The sequence below is a fragment of the Gracilinanus agilis genome, chromosome 6 (assembly GCF_016433145.1).
Source record: "Gracilinanus agilis isolate LMUSP501 chromosome 6, AgileGrace, whole genome shotgun sequence".
Classification (NCBI taxonomy): domain Eukaryota; kingdom Metazoa; phylum Chordata; class Mammalia; order Didelphimorphia; family Didelphidae; genus Gracilinanus; species Gracilinanus agilis.
In genome coordinates, this window is record NC_058135.1 from 198,090,394 (window position 1) to 198,111,439 (window position 21,046).

General features: G+C 33.5%; 1 protein-coding gene across 5 annotated transcripts in view; it reads left to right on the top strand.

Annotated features, from left to right (window-relative positions):
* The window catches only part of KCNIP4 (potassium voltage-gated channel interacting protein 4), a 493,493-nt gene extending 478,463 nt beyond the window's left edge, over nt 1-15,030 (top strand). For all 5 annotated transcript variants that reach the window (XM_044682314.1, XM_044682313.1, XM_044682315.1 and 2 more), the window contains exons 5-8: nt 2,999-3,106; nt 11,760-11,864; nt 12,095-12,157; nt 14,983-15,030. In XM_044682314.1, coding sequence (XP_044538249.1) covers nt 2,999-3,106; nt 11,760-11,864; nt 12,095-12,157; nt 14,983-15,030 — 324 coding nt within the window. The remainder of the gene's footprint in view (nt 1-2,998; nt 3,107-11,759; nt 11,865-12,094; nt 12,158-14,982) is intronic.
* The last annotated feature ends 6,016 nt before the right edge of the window (nt 15,031-21,046 follow it).

The following is a 21,046-nucleotide window of genomic DNA, read 5'->3' on the forward strand; positions in this document are numbered from 1 at the left end:
GTATACTATATATATATATATATATATATATATATATATATATATATATATTCACCTAAAAGACTATGGATGGAGCTTGTCTAAAGAGAAAGATGTGGCTCATGGTGGCGTGGATAGATATGGTCTGACCAACTTCTTCCTTCAGAAAGCAAGGGTTATTCATGCACTATTAGGCTTTTAAATTTGTCTTTGCATGACAGGATGAGAATATGGATCAATGCAATGCAAATTTTAGTCATTCTTTGAATGCTGAGCAGTTTTTTACTTATTTTCTTATATTTTTAAGTGATTAACAACATATTTTAGATAATTTAGATTTCTGGTTCTCAGTATTCTTTACCCTGTGCTAATGATCATCAACTGTTTTCAGTAGGACTCCTTTAGATTCTTTTTGAAGGAAGGGATTTAAATCAAAGAGAATACTATGATTTTTGAGATGGCAGTTTCTACCCATGCTAGTCTGAGCCTTATGTCCCTGGCACAATCACAACTAAGAAAGCACATTGAGAAGTATGTGTTTGTTAATTACCAAAAGAAAAACAAATACTAAGAAAATAAAATTATTTTTACCTTAGGATATGATGTTAAAAATATTATTTTGGGTCCTAAATCAAATGATTCAGCATCTCATTATATTCTTTGCCTTGTTCCCTTTGATTTGAAGCCATCCTATAGAACTCAGTCAAGAATTATTTAAGTGCCTACTTTGTTCCAGGAATTGTACCCTAATTGCCCTGGGAATAAAGATACAAAGAATGAAACAATCCCTGCTTACAAGGAGTTTACATTCTAAGGAAAGACAGTGAATAAATGGTATCAAATGAACCAAAAATGTGAAATGAACAATTTAGTAAAGATACAGATTTTGCAACTAGAAATTGTAACTTGGTATAATGTTTAAATACTTCTAATCAACATGTGGTTTATAGAGATCTCATTGCCATTTTCACTGCCCTTTCTCATCATTTTGGTTTATTCTGTATTTCAAGAGATCACATAAATGTAGGAGTATACACCTTCTGGCAATTTAGATCACCACCCATATACACTTTTCTCTCCTCTGAAATTCTTAGTCATGTCCTCCAGAAATGCATTCAACAGTTTATATTATGACTTATAGATTATATGGAAAGAGACATGACACTTGGCATTCTTCTTTTTCTTCTATAATTCCCTATTTCACTAGTTATATTGCTTATCTATATTCAATGACCTACTGAAGGTCAGGAAGATCAGAAGATGCTAAATGTATTAAGAAAAACCTCTGAGGAATTAAAATTTAAGAAAATAGCATCCATTTTGCCAAGTGAATCTTACTTGTCTAGTGTTATGCATAGGAGTTTACTGGCTTAGTTTTTAGCATTTGACAGCTGACTATCATGAATTTTACATCTTTATTTTTCCTTTATTCAAATGACACACAGATCTGCATATCCAATATTTATCTCTCTTTTGAGAGTCCGAAATACCCAACTGCCTATTTGGATATTTCAAACTGGATATCTCAAAAACATCTCAAACTCTGTCTAAAACTGAACGCTTTATCTTCTCTCCTCCAATTGCCCTCTTGTGGGAAGCCAATAAGAGAATAGATAAAAATCTGAGACTCCTCTTTTGACCCTTTTTGTGATCCCTGTGATTTCTTGTTGAAAAGTATTGTGGCCTTATTGAAAAGCTTTAAGTTCCAAGCAAACCTGAATTTAAAGGGTTAACACTGTTCCCCTTTGGCCAGGAATGCAGCTATAGCCAAGGCCAAAACCTTAGCAATTCAACTCTGAGAAAAATACTCCCCAACTTGGCTTTCTGATAAGAACCCAGTCAAAATTCAGCCTTGGCCTTGGTCTGTTCTGAAGCCAATGAGACTTTTTGTGTTTTGATATACATAATTTGTAACTTCTGCACATCTGCAAAGTTTCGAGGGGGGGGGCTTCTTTTGTGTGAAATGAGTTTTGAAATATATATAATAAACTCCATGCTCCTGGAGACAGAGCTGGAAGCATGAGTTAAAAGATCTTCCTGTCCTGTTATTTCCTTATCAACTAAACTGTCATCAGATTATCAGAGATGATAAAGAGATCTCGAGAACCTCTCTTCCAAATTTCATGATTTCTGTTAAAGGAACCCCCCTTCTATCTTACTATCATCCCCAACTCCTCATCATACTTCCAGTCTTTTGCCAGACATTGCTATTTCTCACCTCCATAGTATCTCTCTCCTTAACTCCATCTCTTTACTCACATAGTCCCTACTTTAGTTAAGTACTTAATCACTTCTCCCCTAGATGACTGCAACAGTCTCTGAATTGGTTTCTCTGCTTTAAACTTTTCCTCCATTCCAGTCATTCCTCTACTAGCTGTCAAAGTGATATTCCATAGTAATAAAATTTGATCATGTCATTACCCTCCACAGGGACTCCTGATTAGTTCTAAGATGAAAAATAAATGCATCTGCTTAGTTTTTAAAGCCCTCCTTCTTATTCTCATCCCAACCTATGGTTCTGCTGTCAAAGTGTACTGCTCTCCCCCAAAACTCTATGATCAGTCAAACTGACCTTAAATCTATTCTTTCCACAGGATTCCATCTCTGCACCTTTGCACTTGCCATGTCCCATGATTGGAATGTACCCCTTCCACATCTCTACTTCATAGACTCTGTCTCTTCTAGACACAATATAAGGACCATTTTCTAATTTAAGCTTTTCCTGATTCCCCTAACAGTTGGTCCTCTCCCTCCTTAATTCCATTTCATCTATCTCATTTATATTTATTACCCATACTTTTATACTCTCTCTATTTGTATAGAGACTTGTTTTCCTTTTAAAATGTAAGCTTTTTGAGAGTAGGAATTCTTTCATTCTTTATATACGTATCCCCAGGGAATATCACAGTGCCTGGCACATACTTATTGATCTCTTTGGAGTAAAATGCTTGTTGATTGATTAGTTTATGTAAGCTATGCTGTATACTCGATATTAAGTTATAATTTTCTCTCTCTTTAGGACTTTGTGATGGGTCTTTCTATTTTGCTTCGAGGGACTGTACAAGAAAAACTCAACTGGGCATTTAATTTGTATGACATAAACAAAGACGGATGTATAACTAAAGAGGTAATACTTGCCTTCTAGGCATAGCTGTTTCATATTTTCTATTTAGATTCAATTTTATTTTCAACACTGATGAGTTTTAAATTAAATTATACAATTATAGCCGTAGAATTTATACCCAATCGAAGCAATCAAAAATGTTGTATTGACTTAATTTTACTTAGGGAAAAACATCTTGAGAAGAATTTGGTGTGTGGGATCATGACATTTTATAGATCAACAAAAGAGCTCAATTCTTCATAAAAAAGGGATTCTGACCATATGATTGCTTTCAATTATAAAGTATATTACATATATATAACATTGATTGCCTTGCCATATTTCTTTTTTAGCAATTTAATTTTTGATATCAATACATTTTACTTTGATACAATTATTTTCCACTAAAATTTCTCCATACAATTTTCCTTAAAAATAGTCAAGCAAAAAAATACACTGATTATGACTGACAGAACATGTAACTTTCTGATGCTATACTTTATCATTTCCTGACAAAAAGGAAAGTATTTTAATTTCAGTCAACAGAATTGATATTGACCCCTATATCTGACCTGAGTTAAGTTTTCTTTTAAAGTTATCTTCATTTACATTATTGTAGTCATTGTGGATATTGTTCATATGATTTTTTTCACTTTGCACCAACATATGCCAGTTTTCCATTTTTTCTATGAATTCTTCATTTCCTTTGTTTCTTAGTGCATATTACATTCATATGTCATGATTTTGTTCATTTCCTAGTCCCTGGGTAATCAATTATTTTTCAGTTTTTGCTATTACAAGTAATGCTACTATGAACATTTGCGGGTATCTATAGGATCTTTCTTTGTCATTAACCTTCTTTGTGATATGTATCCAGTAATAGGATCAGTAGATCATAAAGCATGAAAAGTTTAGTAACTTTTCTCAAATAATTCCAAATTCTTATCCAGAACAATTGGAGCAGTTGCTAGCTCCACAAACAATTGACAGCCTGGTCTTCCCACAGACCTTTCTGGTAAAAAGTACAAACTACATTCTGGAGATAAAAACAATAATTAAAACTGCTGGGGTGAGGGGCATTAAGTGGCTGAATTGGATTGAGAACCAGGACTAAAGACGGGATGTCTTGGGTTCAAATCTAGCCTTAGATACTTCCCAGGTGGGTGACCCTGGACAAGTCACTTAACCCCCATAGCCTAGCTCTTACTGTTCTTCTTCCTTGGACACATACTGATTCTAAGATAGAAGATAAGGATTTAAAAGAACTGCTGGGACTCAGGATGCTTACTGTGTGGAGGAGTAATCAACATTTGCACACATAAATAAGTAGAATGTATAATCCATAGCTTTTTTCTTGTTGTTATAGAACTGATATTACCCATGCCGAAGCTTTAAAATTTTACATATTCAAAATTATCTATTTTGTCAAGAAGATAAGCTCAAATCCTGCCTCAGACATTTACTAGCTGTATGATACTGGGCAAGTTAGGTAACCTCCATCTATCTCAGTTTCATCATCTACAAAACAGAAATAATTATAGCACTTACCTCAGAGGATCGTGATGATTAAATTTATATGGGGTTTGCAAACCTTAAAAGCACTATAAAAATCTTAGCTATTATTACTAACTCTAATATTTTACAATGTGCATTTTTCATTTACATTGATTATCTCTTTGGAATTTATTGTATTGAATATATAAGATTTCAGTCTATAAATACTTTCTACTAAACTACTTTTTATTTTTCAGATTTCAGATTAATTCTTCTTACCTAAGTATTTAAGATGTTCTTCTAGCATAATGGGCTGCTACATTTATTAGCCTCTGTGTATTGATTAGTTTACTCCACTAATCTATTTTTCTATTTTTTAACCAGTGCCTAGTAATTTTAGTAGTTACTGACTTGTAATTTATTTGTGTTTTTTTCTCTTTAAGTAAAAAAAAATGTGGTTGGATTTATTTAAGTCAAAAAAATTACCCCATTATTAAATTGTTATTATTTCCTGCTGTAGTTCACTTAACTTTTCTTTTAGGAATTTGGATGCTACGTTATTTGATGTATGTATATGTTCAGTATTAACATTAATTCACTGTCTATAGTACCTTTTAACAAAATGAAATTTCCCACTTTCTCTCTTTAATTTGGTCTATTTTTGCTTTTTCTTTGTTGGAGATCATGATTTCTATCCTTCCCTTTTTTACTTTAGCATAATAGATTCTGTTCTAGCTGCTTATTTTAATACTTTGTAAATCTCTCTATTTCAAATGTGTTTCTTATAAACAATTTAATGTTAGAGATTTTTAATCTATTCTATTATCCTTTTGCATTTTATGGGTGATTTCAATTCATTTATATTTATAATTATGATTTCCAACTTCATATTTTCCTCCATCCTATAATATTAATAATTTTACTATTAATAATTATAATATTACTTTTTAGCATTTTGGGTCCCCCAAACAAACTTTTGGTTTTAAAGTTCAGTTTGATTTTAGGGCTGAAGTCGAAACTGTATCACCCCAAAGTCAAAGGTGCAGTCCTTCCTTCTTTTGTCTAGATCTTTTGTTTTTAGTAAAGATTTATGTAGTGAAATAACTAAATTACCTAAGCAGAGCCATGTGTGGGAAAAGTGCACATGAACCCTAGCTCCAGCAGTTGATCTTGATGTCCAGAAGACGCCTTGTCCTGATTGAGTCTGAGTTCCCCAGTCTGGGAGGGTCATCACATAGATGAGCATAAATTGATAGAGGAGACAGGAAGGTGGGGTCTTTTTCCTGGAACCAGGGACTCAAGAGGGCACCTGCTCTGATTCAGGGCTGGCTCGCACCACTCACAGAGGAGGCAGCTAGGGCTAGCCAGCCAAGTGGCTCACGCTTTTCTCTCTCTTTTCTCTGATCTGTTTTTTGTTATTTAATAAATAATTATAAAATTAAGATAGTCTTGTGAAAATTTTCTTTATAACAGTCCTATTCTTTTATATCTATTCTGTTCTTTCTTAAAGAGTCCATTTTGCTTCTGACTACCGCCTTCCCTAATCTACATTTCCTTTATTTTCTCCACATTTTAACCTCTTCCCTCCTATTTCCCTGTTGGGTAAGATGAATCTCTGTACCCAACTGTGTGTTAATATTTATTCTTCCCTCCTTGAAACAGTTCATATGAGAGTGAGTTTTAAATGTTAAATACTGCCCACCTTATCCTCTCCTTTGTAAAAATTCTTCCTCATGCACCCCATTTATCATAATTTTCACAGTTCTCCCTCTCTTTATTTCTCTCCTAGTATAATTCTCTTGACCACCCTCCCATTCTTCTTTTGAGATCATTCATACAATAAAATAATACCCAAGTCCCTTCTAAAATGGTGATAAACTTCTGAGGAATTTCAAGTATTTTCCCCCATAATAAGAATGTAAACAGTTTATTCTTGTTTAGTCCCCTATACTTTTCATTCATCTTTACTTTTTTAAGTTTCTCTTGAGTTCTGTTTGAATGTCAAACTATCTCTTCAGCTTTGGTCTTTCTATAAGAAATGCTTAAAAGGTCTCTATTTCATTAAATATTTTTCCCCTATAAGATTATATTCTGTTTTGATAGGTAAATTTTTCTTGGTTGTAATACTAGATCCATTGCCTAGTGGGATACCATATTCCATGTACTCCTTTTCTTTATAATAATAGCTACAAAATACTATATGATTCTGACCATGTCTCCATGGGAATTTTATTCTTTCTTTCTGACTACTTGTAATTTTCTCCTTGACCTAGGAGATTTTGGTTATAATATTCCTGGGAGTTTTCTTTTGGGAGTTTCTTTTAGAAGGTGAGCATATTTTACATTTTTTGTTATTTTCCTTGATATTCTTGAACTTTTATTCCTCCATATGAGTTTTAATATTTTTTAGAAAAGAATATCACTTTATTAGTTTGTTATCTTTATCTTTTTTACTTTAGCTGAAGCATATTAGATTCTGTTCCAGTCCCTTATTTTAACTCTTTATTGTCTTTCTATTTTAAGTATGTCACTTTATGAACAATATATTGTTACATTCTGGTTTCTAATCCATTTTACTATCTATTTCTATTTTATGAACGAGTTCATTCTATTCACATTTACACTGAGGATTATAGTGTACTTCCCTTCATTCTAACTTCTTCTGTTTATTTTTCTCTCTGTTTATCCTATCCCTCTTCAAAAAAGTCTGTTTTGCTTCTGACCCCTCCCTCTCTTGATCTGCCTGCTCATTATTATAATTTTTCCTCCATTTCTCTTATCTCTTTCCCTTCCAATATCCCTATTGGATAAGACAGATTTCTTTACCCAACTGTGTGTGTTTAAACATATACACACTTATCGTATAAGTTTGTTTTGGGGACCAAAAAGGCATACAAATTAATATTCATTTTCCACAGGATGGAGGAAAATTCCCAGTTGGAAATCATAATTATGAAAACACACACACACACACACACACACACACATTCTTCCCTCTTTGAGCCATTTATGGTGAGAAGTTCAAGCATTGCCCACATTTCTCCCCCATTTTCCCCTCTACTGTCAAAAATTTTCCTCTATTAAGAGAGAAATTTCCCCCGATTCTGCCTCTCCTTTCCTACTTCTCCCATTGGTTGTTTTTATGGACTTACAAATATTTTTCTGCTTTGAGAATATGATAGTAATTCTACTGATTTTATATTAATAGCCATTCTTATTGGTTTCTTCATTGATTCTCTAGAATTTTATAAGCAAACCATCTTATGTCTGAACACATGATTTTGCCTCTACTTTTTTCAGTGTTTATTGCCTAATTTCTTTCTCATCTTATTGCTATAGTTATTCTATCACTGCTTTAAATAATAATGAAGAAAAGCATTTGCTTGTTTGATCTTTGAACTCTAAAAAATGAATTCCAGAATTTTTTCCATTATATTTTATACTAGCTTTTGGTTTTCAATAAATGCTTTTAGATTATACTTAAGAAAAGCTCTTCTATACCAATACATTTTAATGATTTTAATTTAAATTAGTTTTCCCTTTTTGAAGGCTTTTTCTGTATCTGTTGATACAAAAAAATTGTTTATTTTTTAAATTTACATAGAACCCAATTCCTTTAAGTCCAAATCCAATACTTTAAATTCTACCATACCACATCTATTCTCTCTTTTTTTTCCTTTTCCCCTTTCTGGTTTGATAGATGCCTTTTTTTCTGTTATTAAAAACAATTTATTCAGCTGTAGAATTCCTTTTGATTTACATATTTGGCAAAATTTGCTTATAAATTTGAGACAAGGAGTATTTTCCTTTAATAGTTCATTTGTGTTTTGCTCAATTTCTCATGTTATTATTAGGCTGGCTAAGATATCTTACTTTTTAATTTTTTAATTTTTAGTATTTTATATTTTCTTCATATTTCCTTTGAATTCTCAATTTTGCCAGCATAAACAAACTTAACAATTATAACTTTTACTGCTAATGGGCCAAATTCTCCATATCATGGGAGAAATTCACATGATGAATTAGAAAACAATTTTTGTATAAATACACATTTTTAAAAGATTCATGTGAGATTAAAGTGAATGAATAGATTAAATTTTATTTTGATTCATTTGTATCTAAAAAAGCAGCAATAAAAATGCATACAGTGAAGAGAGGCAAGAAAGAAAGACTACTATATGCTTAAAAGCACCATAGATAAAATTAAAGGAAAAACTAACTGAAGTTAATGAAGAATCAATATAAAAATAATCATAGATGAGTTTACCATTCCTGATTTAGGGCTAAGTAAAAGTAGCAGGTCATAAAGAAAAGAAAATTACAAATCTGAAGAAAATTTTAGAGAAATGATATCTAATATAACCATAGTGATTATTAAATGAGAATACAGAGATATGTTTATATTTTAGCATCCTAATAAATGTTTACAAAATCTTAATCATATGCTATAATGAACTCAGAAAAATGCAAAAGGGCAGAAATTTTTACATACCAAATAAAAGAAGACTCAATCTTTGAAATATAAATAAAATAGCAAATTATGAATAAAAATTAAATTATATTAAATTAAATATGGTATATTATAATTAATATAACTATATCAGAATGTAATATTATTGACATAATAGCATTATTGTTATCAATATCACATTATGGTATGTATACAATTATAACTTTATCATATATAATTTATTATATAATTATCATATAATTAATATAACAATAGAAAGTAAATTAAGTAGTAATGCTCTAAGTAATAAGAAATTAAAGTATACATTAGAGAAACAATAATTAAAAATAATGAGGAAAAATAATTTTTAAAAATATACCAAAATGGATAGGATATATCTAAATCACACCTCAGAGAAAAATTTTATCTCTGTGATATGTCTAGTAACAAATCAACCCACAATAATTTAAGTGTCTCCAGAGTGCCAGATATGGTGAAGATACAAAGGCAAAAATAAAATACTCTCTCAGCTCAAGGGCTTAGATTCTATCAGAAATAATACTCTATAATGTATACATTTAAATATCTAATATATATGAATTAAAATACAAAGTAATGTTTTTTGGGGAAACACTGTCAGTGGAGCAGTGGGAGGGAATCATGAAAGGTCTAGACAGACCTCTGCCCCAGTCATAGATCTCTATTGCCAACCTCCTAAATTTCCATAGGCTGGAAAAATGTCACTCTGACCTTTTGTTGGCTCTATTGCTCCAAAATGTGATTTGAGGCATTATGTAAGAAAGTGCTTGAGTAGAAGTTACAGGAACTTTAAAAGTTGGAAATGATGAGGGAGCACATTCCAAGCCCAGAGAACAGTCTATGTAAAGAATAAGAGATGGAATGTCATTTATTAGGGACACCAGGAAGTCTACTTTGAAAATACAATGATGAGATTAGAAAAAAGATGTGAATTTGATCCCACACTCTCCCACGATGGCAGCAGGAACTATTACAAGCATGGAGCTTATAGACTTCCCCCTGATATTTACTTTTTGCTTTGAGTTCAGTAATCAAGTCAACATCAACATTCCTTCTATAATGTTTATGCCAATTCACCACTCTTTGGTGGAATATATCATCCCAGTGAATTCCCAGACCAAACTTCCCTCTTTGGTTACCACTCACCTATCTGTATATCTTTCCTTACTAAAATGAAAATTCTTAGAGGGAAGGGACTATCTCCATTTGTGTTTGTAACCCCAGCACTTAGCAAAGCATCAGTCACTTAAATGTTTAATAGATAAACAAAATATATGCCTGCTCATTAAATTATTTTTCATTTATTCAGAACTATTGTTGGGGGGGGATTCTTAATCAGTCAAGGGATAAAGAAGATTATAAAAGCCAAAATAAACTATTTTGTTGATATACAATTAAGCAAATCAATGCAAGTAGAATTAGCAGAAAAGATATAGCTGGGGAAGATATATGCATTTCGCATTGAGTAAATTCTGACATCAAAAATGTCTCAGAATTGTAACTAGTCTATAAGACCAAACATCATTCCCCAAAAGGACAAGTGGTCAAAATACATGAACAAAATTTTCAAAAGAAGAAAAGTAAACTATCAATTGCCATCTGAAAGGAAATGAAGTTAGCCAGTATTTATTGAATATCTACTATGTGCCAGGCACTGTGCTAGGTACCTGGGACATAAAAAGAAAAATGAAACAATTCCTGATTTTAAAGAACTTGAGGAAACAATGGTTGCAAAATAAATATATATTAAGTACAAGGTAAATACAAATTAATTTGAAGGAGGAGAAAGAACACTAATTGGGAGGAGGCAGCTGAGTTGTGCTTTGAAAAGGAGCTATGGATTCTACCAGGCTGAGAATTCAAAATAAAAGAACTCTCATACTTATCAAGTTGAAAAAGATGGCAAAAGAAAAAAAGTGTGTAGCAGGGTAGAATTCAATTTTGGAAGTGCTAGAGGGAGGCACACATAGCAATGTACTCTTTTAGAGGTTGTAAACTGGTTCACCTCTCCTGGAAAGTAATTTGGAATTATACAAAAAGAGTTACTGAATCATTCACTTGTTCGACCCAGAAATCCAATTACTGGGATTTATACCCCAAGGAAATTAACTGTAAAAAAAAAGTCAATATGTACAAAAATGTTCATAGTCCCATTATTTGTAACAATAGAGAACTAGAAACAAAATATGTATGAAATATTTTAAAGTGAATAAATTTTGATGTAAATGTGATGTTAAGAGGATTTTACAGTTCTGAAAGAAATGACAAATATAAAGTGAGATAGAGTGAACAGAGCCCCAAAAACGATATATACAATGTCTATAAAATATTAATAACGATAAGTCTAAAAGATAAAATTCCAAGATGAATTACAAGTAATTCAAGTTAAAATATTTATTCTTCACTTCTATGAACATTAAATTATAAAACTGGAAAGCAACATGTATAATCAGTCATAATAACTTAAGCATTTTTACTTAACTATATTTAAGGAATGTCTTTTAAGGGGGACACATATTCTTTGGGTTTTTGTTGGAAAATGTCTGTGTTAAATAAAATATAGTATAGATATGAAAGGACAGTAGATGAAATGAAAAATAGGGAATGAGATGAAATGAAAAATAGGGAATAAGGAATCGGGATATACTTCTCCCATTCACATAATGTCTTACTCAAGCACCTTTTTCTTTTCAGGAAATGCTTGACATAATGAAAGCGATATACGATATGATGGGTAAATGTACATACCCTGTTCTTAAAGAGGATGCCCCCAGACAACATGTGGAAACATTTTTCCAGGTAGGAACAGAAAAGGAGGAGAATAGATGTGCAGAGTTAGGAACTCCTTCCCTATATGCTTCCATGGTGTTTTTTATGCTTTAGAAATATACATAGTATTGCAGATAAAATAGGTAGAGTTCCAAAAGTGAACTGGATTGCCTTTGGAAGCAGTGGATTTCTTTTCATTGGACATCTTCAAGTAAAGTGTTATTATCTTTGTAACATAAATGTGTCTTATTTCTGAACAGAAAATGGACAAAAATAAAGATGGGGTAGTTACCATAGATGAATTCATCGAAAGCTGCCAAAAAGTAAGTTATCATCATAAGTAAAGAATGTAAAATGCCACATCCCCTAAATTAGACACAGTTGTATCACTTAACCACCTTGAAACTTTATATTTCTATTCACTTGTCTTTAAGGGTTGATGCCTCATAAAAAAAGAGACAATGTTGGCAGCTGGGTAGTACGGAGTCTGGGGCTGGAGTAGGGAAGACTCTTCTTCCTGAGTTCAAATCTGGCTTTAGAAACTAGCTTTTTCACCCTAGACAAATTACTTAACCTTTGACTCAGTTTGACTCAGTTTCCTCATCTGTAAAATGAACTGGAGAAAGAATGGCAAACCACTCCAATATCTCTGCCAAAAGAAATCTAAATGAGGTCATGAAGAATCAAGATAAGATTTTTCTAGTTGAATAGTGGAGAGATCATCTCAGAGTTAAGCCCTGCAGGTGATGCCTCCTGGCTATGTTGAGGTGATGCCTCAAGGATGCTTCCAGCTCTAATCTGTGATCCTATGATGAGCCTATGATGAATATCATATTTCCTGAGAGGCTACTAGATGACATAGTGCCTAGAGTGCTAGACCTGGATTCAGGAGGACACATCTCCCCTAGTTCAACGCTGGTCTTAGACACTAACTGTATGACATCAATCTCATTTGCCTTAAAAAAAAAAAAAAAAAAAGACAAATAACCATTCTGTGTCCCAAGCAACTTCTTACTATAGACTATAGGTCTGTATTGCGATGCTCCATGCCAGAATGAATGAAATAGCAAGTTTATACCAAAAATAGTTGTCATTTATTTATATAGCCTTTCCATTACTTCTTCCCTTTGTACCAATTCCTGAGCATACAAAGAGCCCAAAGACAGCAATTTCCTTTGCCTGTCAGCATTTATATTTCCCAAATTTTTAAGGGAGGGTACTTCTGAGACATTATTAATGAATAGTGATTTACTTTTAAAAGCATGTGAACCTCTTCATGGCTGCAATATTCAATACAGAGAATCTAAATAATCTATTTACTATCAAGATACAGTAAAGTAGCCTCAACAGGACTGATTACATGGCACTAAGCAGGACAGTATCTGCCTACATTGCTATTTTTTTAAGTATGTGGATATTTCTGCATCACAATCATGCCATATCCTGGGGAGACCTAGGGAACAAGGAGTGAGGTTATGTCTGTCTACGTCATTCACAAAAGAATACAAGCTTCACAGTTCATTTGCGTTGGAGAAACATGAAAGCAAACAAATTCGTTCACTGTTTATCAATGACAAAACAAGCACAAGAGTTAGAAATTAGTTCTCTATAAAAGTTTATTTTTACTTGTCACTACTTCACCTAAGGGCTTTTAGGTAAACAAATTATGGTTGAATTCTCTGAAAATGCTCAATGGGGGAAATTCCACATTTTTATTATTTGGTTTTTAAGTGTAGTAGACTAGAGAGGGCAGTGTTGTATACTAGAGAGATCATTCGTCTTAAAGTTAGGGAGCCTTTGATTTTCTAGCTTCATGACCATAACCCAAGTCATTCAACCTCTTGAAGCCTCTGTTTCCTCATCTCTATAATGTGAGGGATGTGGAATTGATGTGCCTCAAGGATGCTTCCAGGTCTAATATGTGACCCTATCATGAGCCTATTTCAGGCACTGAACATCACATTTCCTGAGGGGCTGCAAGATGACACAGTGGCTAGAGTACTAGACCTGGATTTAGGAGGACACATCTCCCTGAGTTCAACTATGTGTTGACAACTACTGTGTGACATCAACCCCATTTGCCTAAAAAAAAAAAAAATCTAATTTCTATGTTTAAAATGGGATTTTATTTTTAATTCCAAATTTTCTCCAGTAATGGAGACGTGTATTTCATTTTTTAATGTATTTCGACATACTTATGATTGAAAAAAACAAACAAACAAACAAAAAACAACTAACCAGGCAGATAAAAATATTCACTGGCCACTTCTAATAGAATTATCTCCTCATAAAAATTCTATCACTAGCAATGGAAACCACAATCACTGAAATCAGCTGGGAAGCCAACTGGGATCACTCCTGGGAAACAACCTAAAAATGACCAATCTGCCAGTTTCAGTGAAATTCCCTGAAATCCCAGTTTCCTAGAGTACTAAGAGCATCCAGTAACCAGTAAATATTAGAGATAAGGCTTAAACCCCAGGGCGTTATGACTCTCTGGGAGGCTTTCTACACCATGCTGGTTCTTTCCTATATAGAGAAAATCCTGAGAATGAAATCTACCCAAAGATTCTGTATCCATACCAGGCTTCTCAAAAAAAAAAAAAGGAAAGAAAGAAAGCAAAATGAATCATCCTCTGCTACTGTAAAACCACTCATTTATAAAAATAGATCTAAATAACTTAGGAGAGATTTTAGAGAGCAATTAATCCAATGCCATCATTGCATTTTGCTCTTTTGTACTTTTCTCTGACCTGACTTCTTTGCTGAGTCCTATCTCTTGCTCCTACTGTTACAATTATTACATTTTTATATGTTTTTGAATTTGGAGATATTTTCATTATCATCAAAAATAGTCTTGACAACATATCGCATCTAAAAATAATAGAAAATTAAAGTATTGCTATAAATAGATGCTATGGATAAACTATATTTTTTATATTTGTGTATTAACAGTTTATAAAAACAGTATTTAACCAATTGTTATTTCATTGCCCTACTTGGTATATGTATGTGTGTGTGTGTGTTTGGGTATGTATACTTGTATGTGAGTGTGTGCTTTAGAGTGGGGGGATAACCAGTTAGGGTAATAGGATACCTTTAATGGAAACTAATAAAATTTCATCTATGTATTTTTGTCTCCTTACAGGATGAAAATATAATGCGCTCCATGCAACTCTTTGAAAATGTGATTTAACGTGTTGGTTAGATCTTGAATTTAATAGACAAATGTGAACTATTCTAAAACAATACTTAAAGTTGGAGTTACCACTTTTAGCATAGACTGCTCAGCTTTACACTGAAGCATATTATGCAAATAAGCTTTGTTTTATTATAAAGCCATCTCCAAAATTATTTGTTTCGAAGATATCAATTTGCATTCTTTTCATTATGCCACTTAGTCGATGGGATGTTCTAAAAATTTCCTACCATGAGGCTATTCAAAAAAATGGTACCTGACACACACATAATTTTATTGATACTCCAACCTGGGATTATTAAGGCTCTGGGACATCAACGTGATGTTATGATAGTGTTTTTTGCTACCCATTTGTATTGGAATCCACTCCCAGGATTATAAATGTTTTTTTCTAAACTATTGGCATCAGTGTTTAATTTATAGAAATTAGGTTTCATTTCCATATTTGTATGCTGTAATCCCATTTATATACTTTGAGTAAACAAAAATAATTATCGCTATTAAAAAATGATTACGCAGTCCCTATTTTTGTGGGTTTTCCTCTTTTTGTTGAAGTTTCCTTTTGTTGAAGCCTTTAATTCAGTTATTTGGCATTTTTCTACCATAAAAAATAAAATTATTTATTACTAGATGACAGCATACTTCTTTCTAGTAAGGCTTTTTAAATAAGCATTTGTTGGTTTTCCATATTAGAACCCAAATCCCACATAACATGCATAATTTGGGACTTGCTCAATATAATAGCCTTAACTAGGCTTCACATTTCCCATGAAAGAAAGAAAATGAGTGAATCTTCGTATCACTACCTAAATGTCCACGTTGTCTACAATGAAGACATGGACTTCTCTCCCCAGCTTTAAATTAGGGCTCACTCTTAAGAGAGCACCTACTAGTACCCATTAATGACCAAGAACAATCAGCCTAAGATCAGGTTCCTCTCTGGTCTGACCTTGCCCCCTTGCATTTCTGTGAAACAAACCTGCAAAGACAAAGATCACTTGACTATACAATGGAGAAGAACACTAGCATAAGTTCATTTTGAAGGAAAAAACAATTATATTAACAACTAGAATAATCAGACAGTAGAGAATGAGTTATTTCAATTATTTAACTGGGTTATGTGAAATGGATTAACAGCACACAAGCCCCCATCCTTTAGTACCATTGTTACTTTTAATGATCTTGGGACAACAAGATAAAAGTTTTCACAATAATACTAAAGATACACCCATCCTCATTTTTCTGCAAATATCAAAGACAAAGAAGCTTCTGTGGATGGAAGGATTTTTGCAACTTTGTTTTGCAATAAATAAATCAGGGACCTATTCTGGTGTAAAGATAAGATGTTAATGGATGTTCTGCTATCACCAGTGTAGGAATAAGAGTAGTACAGTACCTGTACACCTGAAATTTGCCATTAGACTGTGTGTGTGTGTAAGCTCAATGTATACATTTTGTATTTTAAAAAGGAAAAATAAACAAAAGTAGAATGTTTATAACCCTAATGTTTATGCTTTAGGTCTTCTTTTTCCCCTTAAAAACATAACCAATTTATTCTTTTTAATTTTCATAGATTTATTTAAAGAGGCACTTTTTTGTCTCCTTGGGTCACAGCACAAAGTGGGGGCAGCTTAGCTATGGATTGGGAGTTAAGATCTGGGTTCAAATCTCAGTTATGTTATTTACAATTAACTAAGTCACAACTTCTATGAGCCTGTTTCCCCATCTAGAAAATGAGAACTAAATGTGTATACATATATATAAAACACTTTATTATTTGCTGCATTTTGTAAGATATTATCATCTTTATCAACATTTTTGAGCCTCTATAATATATAAGAAGCATTATAGTGGTTTAACATTTTTTCTAGGATGCCAGCTAATTCCTTCAGTTTAATATTATCAGGATACTCTCAAAGTCTACTCTCAGTTCTATTACCAAGAACAGTAACCTTCAAAACTTTTCTCAGTTGTTGAACCTTTAACTGTAAATAAAATTCTAGAAGCACCCTTATGGTAAATCAATTGAAATATTTTAAATTTTTAGTTCAATTTTAAATATTTGCTTACTACTAATGATACCAAACAATATAAGGATAATTTCAAAAAGTAAATATGCTCTATTAAATAAAAGAATAATCAAATATTGGTTCAAATAGTCATCAACTACAAAAGGAAACTCCTCTTCATTCTCTCAAAACCCTCCTTTTTATATTCCAGACTTTTTGAATAGAATAGGAAAAGGAACCTTTATAAACAAAAATTTTCTCCCATCCACTCTTCCATGGATGATCTACTGGAGAAGATGAAGGAGAAGATAAATGAGGCAGTTTCTCCTAAGTCAACATGGAAACGAGGGAAAAGACACCAATTCTTTTGCACAGACAGGTATCCTTTCCAAGTCATGACTTTCTCCATGGGTCAGTATAAGAAATTAAAATGGGAATTTGGGTGTGGTTATGTGGAAGCTGCAGACTACACACTGTAATAATTGTAATGTAGGTATAATTAGCTTAATTTTTTTAAACCCTAATATCTTTTATATATCCTTCTATATTAATTTTTCTATTTGTTACAGGGCTAGGCAATGGGGGTTAAGTGACTTGCCCAGGATCACATATAATTAGCTTAATTAAGAATAGAATGTAGGGGCAGCTGGGTAGCTCAGTGGATTGAGAGCCAGGCCTAGAGACAGGAGGTCCTAGGTTCAAATCCAACCTCAGACACTTCCCAGCTGTGTGACCCTGGGCAAGTCACTTGACCCCCATTGCCTACCCTTACCAATCTTCCACCTATAAATCAATACACAAAAAGTTAAGGGTTTAAAATTAAAAAAAAAAAGAATAGAATGTAGTCAGATGTAAGGTTCATAAAAGTGATTTAAGACTTCACAGGGCTGCTTTAAGATTTGCCATGGAACCCTGACGAGGTCTGAGGAAGAGAATTTTGCAGTGTGCCTTGAGCTCGTCGGTTGAGAAACTGTCACCCACTTCTGGGACAGAGACTCAGAGGTTAGTTGCTCCTGGTTTTCTTCTGATCATCCTTGGAGAATTTGTGGAATATTTGAAACATCTTGATTTGAAGAAGTTGGAAAGGTGTTGGATTGAAGAGCAGGAGAATTACTGAGCAGTTCTTCGGAACTCCTCTGGTGGCATCAAAAGGCAACTGCTGGGAGAACAGCTTGTTTCTCAGACTGAGTTTGAGCTTTGGCTGAAGAGAAAGGAAGTTTGGCAGATCTCTATAAACACTAAGTTCATAAATTTTTGGAAAGAGGTTTAGTAAGTTAGAATTTATATTGTAGTAGACAGTAGTATAGACAGTATGGATTAAGGAGGATCACCATTTGGTGATCAAGAAGGCTTCCATTGTGGGAAAGATTGGGTTGGGAATTTAGATAGAATTTATTAGTTATAGGGGATATTTCTTATCAATACTTATTTTCCTTTTACTTTCCCTTTTATATACATTTTAATAGTTATAATAAATAGATTTTATATGACTAGCCTGAGCAGGAGTTTTCCTTCAACTGCATGAGCAGCCATTTTTTCTCAGTGGTCAAACTCAAGAGCCTGATCACATCAGTGACAACTATTGGTAATACCAATACCAATAACCAGTAAGAGTCAATACCCTTTTCAACAACACAAAAGTCATTGGATTACAAAGAAAAAGTTTAGAAACTCTATGGTCTATGACCAAGTACTAAGCCCAAATTTTACAATAAGGTACTACAAATACCAATAAAAAAAATTAAAATAAAGGAAAAAAATTCAGACTATTTCTCTGATACAAGATTTTCCAGTCTTTGCCCAGAACCCCGATGATGTGGAAGGGATACCTAAACAGTGTCTTGCAGCATGGCAATAGGTAAAATTAGAGTTGCAAACATCAAAATGACTTTTCTCCAGCCTTGCTCCCTAAAGTGTCTTAAGGAGGAACATGAGTATAGTCATTCCATATTCCAAAAGAAAAATTGGGACCTGTAGTCAAAGAACTATTTTCTCCTCATTTGTAAAATAGGCATTATAAACCTCCTAGAAAATGCATACATTTTACATGTATAGAAACAAGGGCAATTAATTATAGGGACCCAAAAATGTTGATGAAATTTACATAGTTTACAAAATTAAGCATTTAAGTTACATTTTTTCATTTAACTTTCATTATATCTGTGAGATGGATAGTGCAACTAGGTGATATAGTAGATTAAGTGCTAAACTTGAAATCAGCAAGATATTAGTTCAAATCCTGTCTCAGACATTTACTAGCTATGTGATGAATGTGAAAGTTACTTAAATTTCTGTCTACCTAGTGACCAGGGGTAGCTTGGTGTCCCAGTGCATAAACTGGAGACAGAGGACCTGGGTTCAAATCTAATACTTCCTAGCTGTGTGATCCTGGGAAAGCCACTTAACAGTTTTTGCCTAGTCCTTGTCCTTCTGTTTTATAGTTGTTACTAAGGCAGTGTGAGAATGGAGAAACATCTTAAAGATGGAACACAGCCTGACTTTGCTACAACGCTCCCTCCTCTAAAAATCTCCCAAATGAACCTGAATGCGATCTCACCTTTTCTTGTATTTATTGTAGATAACAGGGTTAAAGGAATGGGTGCAGCATAATGGTGGAGGATAGTGGGTGCTGGTAACCTTAAGATTGATCCTTCTCCTAGGTCCTTCACCCTGGAGAGACCCATCTCAAACCAGAGCTTCTTAGTCCCTGCTAATCCTTTCGCCTATGTATCCATATAGTTTTTTATGTGGTTGAAGGATACTATATGGCAAGGTCCAAGGAATGAGGGGTTCAGGGAACTGCTCCCCAAGGAGTCCAGAATCCTGAAAGGCACTTCTTGTGTTCAGGAGATATCTATTGAATCTAAGGTAGCAGGTCTTCTTTATTGGTCAGGAACCTTAAAGATTTCTTCAAGTGGCACAGAGCTTGTTCCCCACGTCTCCCCTTCATGAGTTCTTATTCCCAAAGACCCCTTCTCTGGCAAAATCCTTCCCAGAAGTCTCTGCTCTTCCAACTCTCATTTGGTCTCCCCTTCTTCCAAGATTCCGTGCCCCCTGCAAGAATTCCATCCCTTTTCACAGCAGGCAGAGTTTAAAATAAATTAATAAGTGAGCAATGAATAGGCAAATAAATAAACAACTAAATAAATAAATGAATGAGTGGTTGGATAGAAAAATAAATAAATGAATGGAAGTGCCCAACTCCCAGGGTGGTTGTAAGTTTAAATGGGACAATCTTAATGTACTAAATAAATGTTAGTTATTAACATTATTACTGTTATCAAACCCATTTTATAGATGGGAAAATAGTCTCACAGGGATTGTTAATAAATAAGTGACAAAAGCAAGCCATGAACTCAGGATGACTCCCAATCCATGGCTTTCCCCTCTATATCTGCCTCCATTTTGTGTATGGACCTGAATAGCATTGAATTTGGAGTCAGGAAACCCGAGTTCGGCAAATGCTTATTCTTCTCTGCTTCATTTCCCTCACCTAAAAAAATGGGGATGAGAGCAGGAGCATTTATACCTGTGGCACAATTTGCAAAATTTCCAATTTCAGAACCCAAGATGGGCTGCAAATATCCCCAAGGGGAGGAGACGTTTTTGTCTTTTTGCTTCTCACCTCCTTCATAAGATCACTTTGAAGAAAAAAAAAAAACCTATATAAACCTTAAAGCCTTAGGAAAATGCATGTAATGTTAACTATTTCCATAAATTCTCTAAGGTTTTCCCAAGATGAGATTCTGACCTGAAGTGACAAAAGTCTCTGGCCTGAAGTCTAAGGGGGTGAAAGATACTATTTATCCTTGTGTTCCTTAAATAGATATTTATGTAAAAGCAATATATAACTTTTAACATATCCTTTGCTTCCCCACCATACTTCAGGAAGTTATCCCTTATTATAAAAAAAGAAAGAAAAATGAAAATAAAGTTGCACAAAATTAACCACTGCTTTGAACAAGTTCTAAAATTATAGTAAACCCATCATCTCCAGCCTTTGC